At 39.5% G+C, this 12909-nt stretch overlaps 1 protein-coding gene across 1 annotated transcript; it reads right to left on the bottom strand.

Annotated features, from left to right (window-relative positions):
- Window positions 1–10460: 10460 nt before the first annotated feature.
- On the bottom strand, window positions 10461–10991 carry LOC108608502. Its single transcript, XM_017999899.1, has 2 exons — window positions 10753–10991; window positions 10461–10699 (listed from the first exon to the last, which is right to left on the bottom strand). The coding sequence occupies exons 1-2, from the start codon at window positions 10912–10914 to the stop codon at window positions 10472–10474; spliced, it is 390 nt and encodes a 129-aa protein (XP_017855388.1). The 5' UTR covers window positions 10915–10991; the 3' UTR covers window positions 10461–10471.
- Window positions 10992–12909: the final 1918 nt, after the last annotated feature.

Genomic DNA, 12909 nt, shown 5'->3' with positions numbered 1-12909 from the left:
GTCAGTAATAGTTTTATTACATGTTGAAAGATATTGACAGTGTAATTAAATATATTGCATATAGAAATTAGTAGCAGAAAACTATTGACAACTAAGCATTAATGACTCTAAATCCAGGAATATGATGGACATTGCTGGGCAACAAAATCTACACTTATAAATTCACATTTAGCTTACGACTGTTTTTGCCTATTCGAACATTTGCAGTGATAAACAAAATTTGCATATTTAGCCACAAAAAGTGTCACACTACGAGTATGCGAAAGAAATGCCTAAAATATATATAGTTAGAATATATAATATATGTTTCAGTAAGCACTTGCGTGAGTAGTAGATTTACTTAGGCGACATTCACTATACAGCTGCATGTTTGTATCTATGACATACATTCATAGATGCATGTGTGTGTGTGTGTGTGTGTGTGCGCATTGGCTGTGCAAATCGTGCCTCAACAGTCATTGGCTTTTGGGCTAATTTAATGGCAACATCAAAGAGCCAACGCAATGTGGAGATTTTTGGCAACAGCAATTTATCTGCATTTGTATCTAGACTCTAAGTGGACGGCTCTTGGCCGCAGCACGCGGTCTCTTTCACTCTCTATCTTTCGCTCTCTTTCGCTTACGCTCTTTTTTGCAATTTAGCGCCTTGTTCTAATGCCAATGGCAACTGTCAGTGGGCCAAACACATGGACAAACACACAAATTTAGTCACACTTAGTGCAAATAGTATGCAACTGCAGTCGGCTCTTGCTCTTGCTCAGTCTGTTGTCACAATTTGCAGAAAAGGAGGCCAACGCCGGCTTTAGTTGAGATAAACGCAAAGCCACAGAACGAGCCTTAAAATTTATGCAGCCTCAAAACGGATTCTCTGCTGTGCTCTGCTCTGCTGTGCTGTTGCCAGCAACTGCCTGAATGGCACTTTAAACTTGCATTTAAGATTTAGCCTTTGAGCATGCTCTGCCTTTGAGCCGAGAGTTGAGGTTATGTGGCAGCATCAGTTTTTCATTTAAATTTTGACGCATATATTATTGCAAAATGCATTTTACTATGCCACACTTGGCTGCTTAGATTGCCCAGAGAGCAACACACACTCATACTCATGCACATCCACATGTGTGTGATTCAACTTCATGGCTGCAATTACGCTCAAGTGCGTTTAGCCTTTTTATTGAAATTCTGGTATTTTTTAGGTTTTAGTTTTCGTTTTTGCAAAATTCTTGCTCGTTTTTCGTTAGCCCTGCATAGTTTTGCGTATATTGCGTATCAAAGGCTGGTTAGTTAAGTGCGACCAAGTTTTATTTAACAACGTTTCAATGCAATTTCAATATCCATAGAGTATAAACTGCAGGCAAGTCCGTCCGTCCGACCGTACGTCCATGTGTGCGTCTGTGAGTTTGAGTTTGTGTTGCTGCAGAATATTTCTGTTGCCAACTTTTTGATAAAAGAAGAAATTCTTTTGGCTTTTTGTTACTTTAGCTCTGTTGCTGTCGCTGGCGCTGATGCTGGTGCTGCTGCTGCTGCTGCTGGTGCCTGGAAGGAAGTGCGCCAGGACAGCTATAAATTTTTGCATAAATAGTGACGCTAGATGTTGCTTTATGGCTTGAGCCGGATGCGAATTGCAGTTAGAGCTTAAGAGTATTTGGGCGTGCGTGCTAGAAATTGCATAAGTCGATTCGCATCGCTGCCAACGGCAATGCCAAAGTGCATGCGAGTTACATAAGGCTGAGATTGGGTTAAGTTTAATGCCCGGCTTAAATGCAGTTCACAGTGGGGTGATGGGTGTTGAAATAGATGTGCGTATAAGATATATATTTTATCTGCAGCTTCAGCACTAATGAGACTTATCATAAACTTGGCAGCCGTTCAACTTCTAAGCACAACACATGCCAAACAAAAAGCACTCAGAGCAAAGTTTCGCACTAATTGCTTAAGAAACTAACGAAAAAAAAAAGATAGAAAACATTCATTAGAAAGACAAGCAATTGAAAATCTTGTGTATCGTTTTAATTAGAAATATGCTGTGACATTTTATAGAAAATAAATAAATATCATTGTTTGCCATTGGCGCTAGGCCAAGTTAAGAGTTTACACATAACGGCACAAAAGTAAACTTTTGAGAACTTTTAACGAAGATTTTCGCCAGCAAAGTATGAGAGACAAAAACTCAAAAGCGAGTTCACTTTAACTGCAGACAGTTCTAAGTTGTTACCAAACCCAGAGATAAAGCGGGAGAGAGAGAGCGAGAGGGAGAGGGAGAGAGAGCGAGAGAACATGCAGTAAATGCAGGCAAAAGTTTTGTTGTTTCGCAAAAATGTTTAGCCATTTTATGCTATTCATATAAAGCTTTTGTGATCAACTTAATTAAATTCATTAAATGTGCTCACGTATTACGTATACGCAGCATTGTACTGCGTCTGCTATGCAATTAGTTTTTGCCATGATACTAGTTGAATTTTTGGCTTAACAGGCGAACGGCAGGCAGGCAGGCAAACTTTTTGTAGCTTCTTTTGCTGAAGCGCAGTTGAGCGAATTATTTGCTTGAAAGTATATCAAACTCAACACGCATACGCACGGTTAGCCAAGCATAAAACGTTAGCTGCTAATTTAAATATTTTGTGGTGCTCGACTGACTGACAGCCAAACACACAATTGAAATCAAAGCCAACTATGCTAGACTATGCAACAAATTGTAATTAAAATACGTAGCAGCTGCCAGTTGTTGGATATATAAAACTTTAGCTGAATACGAAAATCAATAAAATGGCGTTTAATAAAATCCCGACTTGAAAAGGAGCTGCAACAATGAGTGCAAAAGTAAAACAACAGAGAGAACCTTGGCGTAATCAAAGCAGCAATACAATGAAAGCTTAACCCCTTGTTGCCGCCCCCACGTTTATAAATAAACGACCAACTATGCTGAACGGCTGCCAATCAAAGTGTAAAGCAAATTCTATTGCATTTCAAAGTGCCATTGATAGTGCGCAGTGATTGCAGTTTAAAACTCTGACTATACTTATTATTTTGTATACTTTTGAGGCATATTAATTGATAGCTTACATATTTGCCACAACTAGTGGCATTTGCCGCCTACACTGAACTGAACTGAAGTGAGCAATTGGAATGCCTGTTTTGTTCATGTTGCGGTTGGTGGCAATATGGCATATGATATGTCTTGGGACGTGCTGCTATTGAGGTCACGACTTGCATATTTGTGCAAAAGACTAACAGCAACAACATTGTCGAGCCGTCGCCATTTTGTCAGCGACAAACGTGGCGCGCATACAATTTTCGTCAAGTTATGCGCCTCAAGTGCCAAAGGCTCTCACTTTGAGTGTGTGCGTGTGTTTGCTTATGCATTATATATCGGGTTACACACCGCCAGCGTTTGGCAATGTTTCTCCTAAACAGCGACCGACCGACCGACCGCTGCCAGTCGATGCCAGCCAGGGGCTGTAAACTTTGTTTATAACGCGTCGCCAGCGAAAATTTGCAAAAACAGCAAGCAAATGTTTGAACTCAGCAACAACAACAGCAACAACAAAAGAAACTAGTGCAGCGCATATAACTGAACTTCCTAGTGGCTAAAAGGCGCCATTGAAAACGCTGCCAATAACAGAAAGTAAAGCAGCAACCAAAGCTAACAGCAGCAGCAGCAGCAGCAGCAGCAGCAACAGAGACTGTATCAACACACAGACTCTGACTGCGCGCAGTCAAAAATAGCTTTGGCCAGCTTTGGGGCATGGGGCAGGCGTTGAAATGCACATTTTGCAGCGTTCGCTGCGCTTGTTTAACGCATTTTAACTTTGATTAACGACTGACGGGCATTTTTCGTAGCCATTGCTTGCCCTCTAGCTCTAGCTCTAGCCATTTAACTGGCTTCGCTTGTTTTGTTGCCAGCTACGCGCCAATATGTTGCTTGAATTTATGTGATTATAGCATGACGTGCTTAAGCTATAAGAAATTGTTCGGCTGCGCTTGTTTGTTGCTTGAAATACAGTTTAATCAACCCAGAATTAGCTGCAGTCATACTGAATATTTCTCTTGTGATTTTATATATCATTCGAAAGCGAATAAAATATTTAATTTATTATCTCAGCTGAAATAATTCCCTGCCAATTAAATTCTGAATGAGCCATTTTCCAGTTGTAAATCTATTTGCTTTACAAACTGTATAAATTTTGATGTCATGATTTAGGCATATCACCAAAAAGTATAAGACAGCGAATTTAGATTCAAATCAAGTTGCTGAAGTTGCTTTGATATTTTCATACGCAGCAGTAACTTGAACCTGAGAACTTTACATTAGTCAGTCACAAGTCAAGTCAGCCTGGAGCTATAAATCAGATGATAATTTCTGAATTATAACTTATTTTCAATAGGATTAAATGCCTCATTAGTACACCCTAATCCGATAAGAGCTTTAATAAGTTTAGTTGGCTCAGAGTTCAAGCTAAAGAAGCTATGTAGTCAATAATCTGTTTGATCAAATTCCGACTGCTCGTAATTCTGCTTAAATAAATTGCTGCATTCTTAATTTTTTCTTTATTTTCTCTTCAATACACAATGAACTCTCATTTAGCGCTCTAAGCTTTTATTTTAAAACTAACTTGCGGTCTTCCGCTAGCGCTCTTGTAATTAATTCAATTAAATTTTTTCTCCTCTCATATCAATGCATAATTCTTGTAAAATGCCAAGGCTCAATGCAAGGCGTTGAGTTTCTGTTTTTGTCAGAGCAACTTTTGCAACGCCTGCGGGCAAATGCAGAGCTGAGATTTATTATTTATTGCTTTGGTTTTGGGCTTGTGATTTATCTCAACTTTGCCGGCGGCATAAAGCAGAACTTTAAAGCGAGCCGGCTATTGTTTGGCAATTAAAAAAATATATAAATATCGATATAACCGCAGCACAGCCGCTGTGGCAATTATAAGATTTATGTATGAATAAATTGCACTGTGCTGAAAGAGAGAGAGCGAGAGAAAAAGAGAGAGCAAGAGAGAGATAGAGCAGATGCACAATCAATATTTGCTCATGGGCATTGTTGTCATTTTGCTTGAACCTCTCAGTTTCGCTTTTGCTGGGGGCTCAACGTTTACTCAGAGCGTTAGTTGGGGCTTGCCAGTTACATAAATCGTTTGCGGATTTGCATTAAATATGCAACAAAAAGCTGTTTAAATGACTAATAATTATCTTGTTGGGCTTCAATGTCATTTTGTGTGCTGTTTCTATTTGTATGCATAAGCCGCTTAGTTGAAATTAATTAACATTAACAACTAACAGCAAAAGCAATAACAATAGCAATAGCAACCACGACTGGCAGCTTGCTCAAATATTTATTTGTTTTTCGTTATTGTTTGCGCTTTGGCTGCTATTTATTGTTAATGACATTGTAAGCCTAATAAATAATTTCTGCATGTGTGCATTTTATAGCTCCGAATTTTTTTCTCACACATTATTAGTAAGCATAATTTGTATATGCTCGCTAAATATTTTATAAATGTTGTTAAATATTTAAATGCATGGCTAGCAGCATGACTTGCTAATTTGTTACAGTCGCAGTTGTTTATTTGCTTTTTTGTCAGGCATTTTTTGCAGTTAATTGACAAGCGAAGAATCCAATTATAATTAAATTAAATTATAGCATTTGCTCGGCTTGACAGTGTGGTTCATTTAAAATGCCTGACTGTCTGTCTGTCTGACTGTCTGTGTGTCAAAAATATTAATTGAGTTGTGTTTGTTTGCAATAATAATATAAAACAAATAATTAAATACGCACGAAGAATTCAAATAAATATTTGGCTTTGATAATTATTGCTTTAAAAAACTAAAGCATACTTTTAAGCGCCGCAAGCATCCCGCAGTTCTGGGCTGCCTGCAGTGCTGGGCTTAATCAGAACACTTTCCTGGCACATAACTTAGACCAAGGACGCGACAGGATACGAAGCACACAGGCGGTCTTCGTCTAGAGACAACGCATTGTTTCAGCCAAGCGGCAACAGGCAACAGCCAACAGCAACAGCAGCAAAGGAAAGGGAAAAGCAATAGCAAAGATTAAGAGTAAGAGTTAGAGCGGCATGTAGTGCACTTTAATTTTCCAAAATTTTCAAATTTGGCAGCGCAAGTCAGGCGTAAGCCCGAGCTAAACCCAAATTCTCTGTCTGTGCAACGAGCCGTGCTTAAATTACACTTTGCTATCGAAATCTTTGTACAAAACCGCAAGCTGCACATGCAAGTGCTTACGCTCTTGTCTCTTCATTGCTTGCAAATTCAACCACAAGAACAGGCGCTTGCCATACGGGCAGCTCTCTAAGCTGCCACTCGATGTCTGTGTGTGTGAGTGGGGAAAGGGTAACCACAAGTACACATACATGCAGCTATATCTGCGGTCTGTTGTCCAACTTATTAGATTGAGCAGTGGACAGCTCTTGAAACCCCCAAAGTAGACGAAGGGCGAAAGTTGACCGCAGGCAGCTGTCAAACAGCTGCCTTTGATTAATATAATGAAAGTGTGTTTGAAATATTAAAGCACTAACCAGACAGACAGATAGACAGACAGACAGAGAGACAAGTAGTCATCAGCATAATGCCAAAGGACTTTGAGTTCATGCAGCTAATAAAAAGATATACGACTGTCTAAATGCTTAACAATGTAACACACAGAAAGCAACAAAAAGTCTGCTCTAAAATTATATTTATGACACTTTTGGGGCTTTGGCTTGTTACAAAATGACTTGTGCATAGTCAAATGACAGTAGCTGAAAATGCAATGGGAGCAACTTTGATTTCGAGCAAATATTTAATGCAATTGATGCTGCTGCTTAAAGAGCAATAGATTATGCTCTAGCTTAGTGTCATGTCATGAGTACAACAAATATGTGTTTGCTAATTTGAAAGATGAATTAGATTTTGTGGCGGACCGAACGCTTTTGCTTTTGCTGCGTTGCAGTTTTTGAAGCATGCAACTATAAATTTCATTTGTCAGACAGAGCAAATCCCCCCAGTGCAGCTTAACAATGAAGTTCGTTACACGAAACAGGCAACAAACATTTTTGTGCAGCTTCTGTCTGTTCGTGTGTGTGTGTGTGGCAAAGTCAAAAGCAGCATAATACATGTCACATACAGTTGCAAATAAACATATATACATGGCAAGAGTGTGAGTGAGAGAGAGAGATAGTTACCGAGGCCATTGTCTGTGGCAGACAGTTGACACAAAAGCCATGGAGAACAATTTAGATATTTTGTAAAGATTTAAGCGTTTCGCATGATACCGCAGGCTAAAAACTTGTCATCAGTTTTAGTGTGAGGCGAACAACAATAAGAGACCCTGTGTTGGTGTTGGGGTGGGTATCTGTCTATTTGTTTGCCATTTAAATAAGCATAATTCTAACTTACATAAAAACACTCTCAAGCGTATACAACACTTCTCGTTAAGCCGCAGTTAAAACACTGCGAAGAAAACTTTAAACTCATTTGAACTGCTTTTAGGCATAATTACTAATTTAAGCGCTGCAGCTTTGACTTATTTTTTTTTGCAGTGTACACAACTACTAGCATATGCATATGCATAGAACTAACCACAAGAGCCTCGACATTATTACTTATGTATGTTTATTTGTTTGCTTGTCTTGCAGGTACGTGGTATATGAAAAGGCGAAGCCATAGCTAGAGCCTTTAGTCTGCCAGCTTTAAGCATCCCTAAGTGCCTCCTCCTGACTGACTTGACTGTCGCCTGCCCCACTCTCTGTTGTGTGGCGCATTTGCATGTGGCTAGGATCTCTGGTTTGTATGCCATACATGCATTGCATATGTATAAATAGCAGGATATCTGTTCATTTGTGCGCATACATGCGGCCTGTTGTGCACTCGAGTATCTTAAGTTTCTACTTTAAGTGGCAACTTTTTCTCAATTGCCGCAAGTGGTGTTGCAAGTGCTTTTCAAAGCGTTCGGGGCCACATGCAGCACAAAGCACACAGGTGCACACACTCACACACACACACACACACAGACACACACTCGACTCGCTGTGCGATAAAGAAAATGCATTTGGGTCTGGCAAAGAGTTTGCGACAAAAATATACACAACATGACCTCAATGATGGCACTCTTTGGTCTGCTCTATGTGGAGCGGAAATATTCATCATCGCAAGCTATAGAAATTGTGAACCGAATTTAAATATTTACCGCTAAGCTGGCATAATTGTAATTCAAGTTAAGTATACGCAGCTTGGCTCGCCTCGGCTCGGCTCAGTGTCGTAATTAACCCACTTAAATGCCAGTAACTTTTCCAGCAAATCACCGCAATGGGCGTTGGCTGCGTTGCTGCGGGCAAGCTGCATGTCCAAGTAAAATTTCCAAAAATATATAAAAAAAAAAAACAAGCCAGCAGCAACGAGCAAAAAGTGAGCCGCAACGCAAACGCAAACGCGCTGAAATTTGCACAGTTTTTATGGCACACATGTCGACAGATCAGTGTGTGTCGTGTGGTGTGTGTGTGAGAGACTTTCGATATGGCAACTGCGCGTATCTGTGTGTGTGCGTAGACTTAACTGACCAACACACACACACATACACATGCTCGCATGGTAAATGCTTTAAAAAGCCATTTCAGCGTTTACCCCCCTTCCGTTTTTTTATGCGTTTGGCTTGCAGTTTTTCTTGTTCTTTTTTTTTTTGGTTTCTTTGATGCGGCCACAAAAAGGGCGGATTATAAAACACTTAAACGATTTTAAGCGCAATTATGTTGGCACGAGCACGTAACGTAAACGCATCGCGGCTATCGCAGCCATTTGCTATTTAATATTTGAGCATGTTGGCCACCGTACGCTGACGCTCATTAGGTTTTAATTTAAATTTGCCCAGCAGCAGCAACAGCGTTAAATAAATAAGCTGGTTGTCCGCTGATGAATGCTCAAGTGTTGCTGTGGTTACGAATTATATATGAAAAAGAAAATAATACCCTTTAAAATATATGAGTTTAAAATTAAATCCGGCTTTAAAGCTTATACGCTTGACTAAATGTGCTTAGTACAGGATGCTTAGTTATTTTAAATTAGTTTATACTTAATGGTCCATCGGCTTATCGAGCTCTGGTTCATTACTCGTAGAATAAGTAAATAAATTGTTATTTTTATTTTCATGTGCGGATTATGTAGTGCACTTTTTAAAATAATAAATATTTTATTCACACGATTTTGCGATTGCAAACACAAATATATAAATAAATATAAATGGCTCAATATTTTTGTAGCTCGAGGAAACTTGTTTAATAAAATTGTTTAAAAAACAGAAATATTTCATTAAAATAAATAATAATAAAAATTTTAATGATTCTTAATTGTATTTACGTAGCTGCATAATTCCAAATAATCCTTTTTTTTTTTGTTACTAAAATTTAAAATATTTCATTTGGGCATTATTAATCATTCTAATTGATTTAAATAATTAGTAGTGGTAATTTTATTATCTAAATACTTTGCCCAGCTCTTTTAATCACTGGGTATCAACAACCGAGTGCTTGGCTTAGTTTGAGTTTGCGTCCAACTAAGTCCAAGCTATAACAACAGGAATCTAACAATAAATAAGGCAACAGAAATGGCTATAAAACCAGTGGGCAAACAATTAGAACGTCAGCTTACCGGAAAAAAAGTTTGCATTTCATTTATACTCGAAGGATTTTATTTAGGGAAAAGTTTCTCTGAATGCCAACGTACAATGGCTCGGGCTGGCTGGCCCGCTGGACCTGCTGGATGCTGCTGTTCCAGGCGTTGTGCATTGTGTTTGCGATTTCTTGGCCAAATGGCAGACGCTTCTTCTCACTAAGCACTCCAGGCAGGCAGTTGGCGTTTCCGTTGCAAACGCGCGCTATTGTTGCAACAATAAACTTCCGGGCTTAAATTTGAACCCATTATGTGTGTGTGTGTATGTTTGTGTTGCAAAACAAAATGGCCGTTGCCAGTTGCCAAGCTATCGCTGCTGCCAACGTCATTTGACATTAATTAGCCCAAAACATGTTGGCCAAGCAACGGTAAAGTTTTTGCCATTTGCAGCTGCATTATGCTCAACCCACTGAAAAGCCACGCCCACTTTCATGCGCTTAGCGCGTTATTATGCCATTTATATAAACGTCTGCTGCTGAAAACTGAAAACTGAGCTGTCAGCGCTGAGAGCAGCAGCTCCAACGTCAGCACCTCAGCAACTTGCCAATGACATTGTCAATTGGCCTTAAAATCTTAAGCTGGCCATGTCGCTGCGGCATCAGCATAAAAGAAAATGCTGAGCTTGGTCCACAGGTAAAGAGAGCTACAAAGTTGCCAAGACGCATATCATTTCCTAAAACGACAAACCCATTGGCATGTGCATGCAACATGAGCTCGTTACGTGCAGCTCAAGCTCATGCTCAAGCTCAAATATGCTGCGCAAGTCGAAAGCGAGCGCTCGTCATGGGTGAGCGTTAAATATTCAGCTTGTCTTTCATTTAATTTTTATTCGGAAACTCCATATTATATTCACGTTTCAATGTGAACTTCAAATCGAGTACATCGGGCACACTGTTGCGGTACTTGGCCAACTTAACGGAGCGCATCACGACATCCTTGACAAAGGCTTCGGCACACTTGACTGCCAAGTCCGCTGCCTGCTCATCCACAGTGGCCGTCTTATCAATGCGATGCACAAATCGATTTAGATTCGGGCGGCTTATAAGCTGCAAAAGAATTTCATTAATATGATATTAAGTAGCACTAAGTAAACACTTACATTATAAGAATTGCCAGAGGCATAAATGAATTCTTGATCCGATTCGTTTTGATTGCTTCTACCCGACGAGCTTAGGCTGCATGCAGACGACGCACTCTCATTGCCCGAGGACACGTCGCTGTTATTTTTGGGCAGCTCATCTATCCAAGGCCGGGCGTTCATATTGCTTTAATATCAGATACAAAATTTCAGCAATAAAATTGACAACAAAATAATCTGCTTATCTAAGCAAGTGTCAAAACGATTTGGGAATTTTAATTGAAATTGTAGCAAAAATTAACGTAGCCTACTTAGGTGCGCAAGTCAACTTCCATACTTGCAATAAAATTTAAACGGATAACTAATTATTAAATTACAAATATATTCTATTTAATTTAGCTACAATTTTATTGCGATTGCACAAAACCATTTTTTAATATTGAATTATCGAATTATTTTGCTTTAACTTAATTATTCTGTAATAACAAAAGAATAACAAATATTTTAAATACGCCAAACTTAAGTCCTTGGATTTCACATAATACCAAATTATTTTTGCATTGTCTGCAATTCTTATTCATTGTATGTTTTTTATATGGGATATACAAAATTATTTAGCTTATATTCCATAAACTATCTTACTGATTAGTAATCTTAATTTGCCAGTAATGTTTGTCAGTAACTCGATTCTACCACGATTTTCTTTGTGCAATCCAATTTGTATTATGTCAAAGTAAATGTGTTTGTGACAGTAAATCGCTTATTCGCACCCACACACACACACACACACACACACACACACACACAGCCTGAGTTATGGCCAAGGCTTGCCTTTTGGCCAACTAAGTTGGGGGGGGGGGGGGGGGGGTGGAAAAAAAAAAACGGGGGTCAGTTTGGCCCAAATGTTTTTTTCACGTCAGTGCATGTCGAACGCATTTGTTGACCCCCAAAGGTCAAATGCACGCTTTATTGGAATGCACTTAGCTTGGCATTTGGTCAATAGGTTATTCCTCTTTTTTTGTGGTTTGGAATTTGACAAAGATTTCTTGTGCGGCAATTTATTGCATGTCCTGTTTGAGTTTTGGCTGGCAGCTAACTTTGTTTAATGGCAAAAAGTTCACACTTCCTGCTTAGCTGCAAAGTTTGTCCAGGACATTTAGCCCATATGTTGCGCTTGTTATAACGGCTTGTTTGTTTTTGGTTTTTGTCCTTTTTGCCTGAACTTTTGCTGTACAAATAGCGCAGCTAGTAGCGCTAGTAGTTTTTTCGTGCTAGTGCTAAATATATTTGAAGCACAAGTCAGACAAACAGCTGACAACAGCAACAAATGGCAACAGGCCGGAAGGAAGGAAGCGCAACTTAAATAACGGATATTGGCTTAAATAAACAATGGCGTCGGCGTCGATGTCTGCAGCGCATCTTTAGTATACTAACAAGCGATATATAGCGACTATATACACTGTGCTGTAGTATATGAAACAAACTTGTTGGTTAAGTGTGCACAGCGATAAGCAGCGCTAAAACGGAAGTTGCCACACACCCCTCCCGTAGTTGCCACAGCGCTGCGGTTGCATGTAATATGCATATGCGCAGTCCTCTTCTTCTTCTTCTCCTTCTCTTTTGTTGCAACAGCTGTGTTTTTGGTAGCCAACTTTGGCGTCAAGCGGCTTTAATTGCTTGTTAATTAGCATAGTTTGGGCTGGGCCACGGCTTACTTGTTGTTTGGCTGGCATTTTTATTTGCTGTCTTTTATTTTTTGGACAAGCAATATGGCAAATTGTTGTCGCCGCCGCGTGACACGCCATTGATGAAATTCAACAACTGTGCAAATATTTGACTGATGCCTGTCAGGGGCGCGCTGGGGCTCGTGTGCGTGTGCATGCGAAAATTGCGAGGATTTTTCAAGGATTTTTCACGCCAGTTAAACGAGAGTATCAATGTGCGCGAGGCCGACAAAAAAAAAGGGACGCGTTGCATTTAAATGCACACACAATAGCGAGTAGCTGAAATAAACATGAAACTGTTTGACAAGTTAACGAGTTGGCGTTGGTCAAACTAACAAGTGGAAAAACACGTTAACGAGTAAACAGCCGCAGTATGGAGACTAAAGAGAAGCAATTAATAAAAGCTCTAACGATTGCAGGCTTTAATGCATAGTAAACACTTTAGTGAACGCAA

The sequence above is a fragment of the Drosophila busckii genome, chromosome 2L, assembly GCF_011750605.1.
Source record: "Drosophila busckii strain San Diego stock center, stock number 13000-0081.31 chromosome 2L, ASM1175060v1, whole genome shotgun sequence".
Taxonomy (NCBI): domain Eukaryota; kingdom Metazoa; phylum Arthropoda; class Insecta; order Diptera; family Drosophilidae; genus Drosophila; species Drosophila busckii.
The sequence above is the reverse complement of the archived record's forward strand: the minus strand, read 5'-3'. Positions and strand labels throughout refer to the sequence as shown.

Coding starts and splice junctions, on each gene's coding strand:
- LOC108608502 (XM_017999899.1), bottom strand. CDS start 10,914: ATGAACGCCCGGCCTTGGATAGATGAGCTGCCCAAAAATAACAGCGAC. Junction 10,700..10,752: donor CCTCTGGCAATTCTTATAAT/GTAAGTGTTTAC, acceptor ATTCTTTTGCAG/CTTATAAGCCGCCCGAATCT.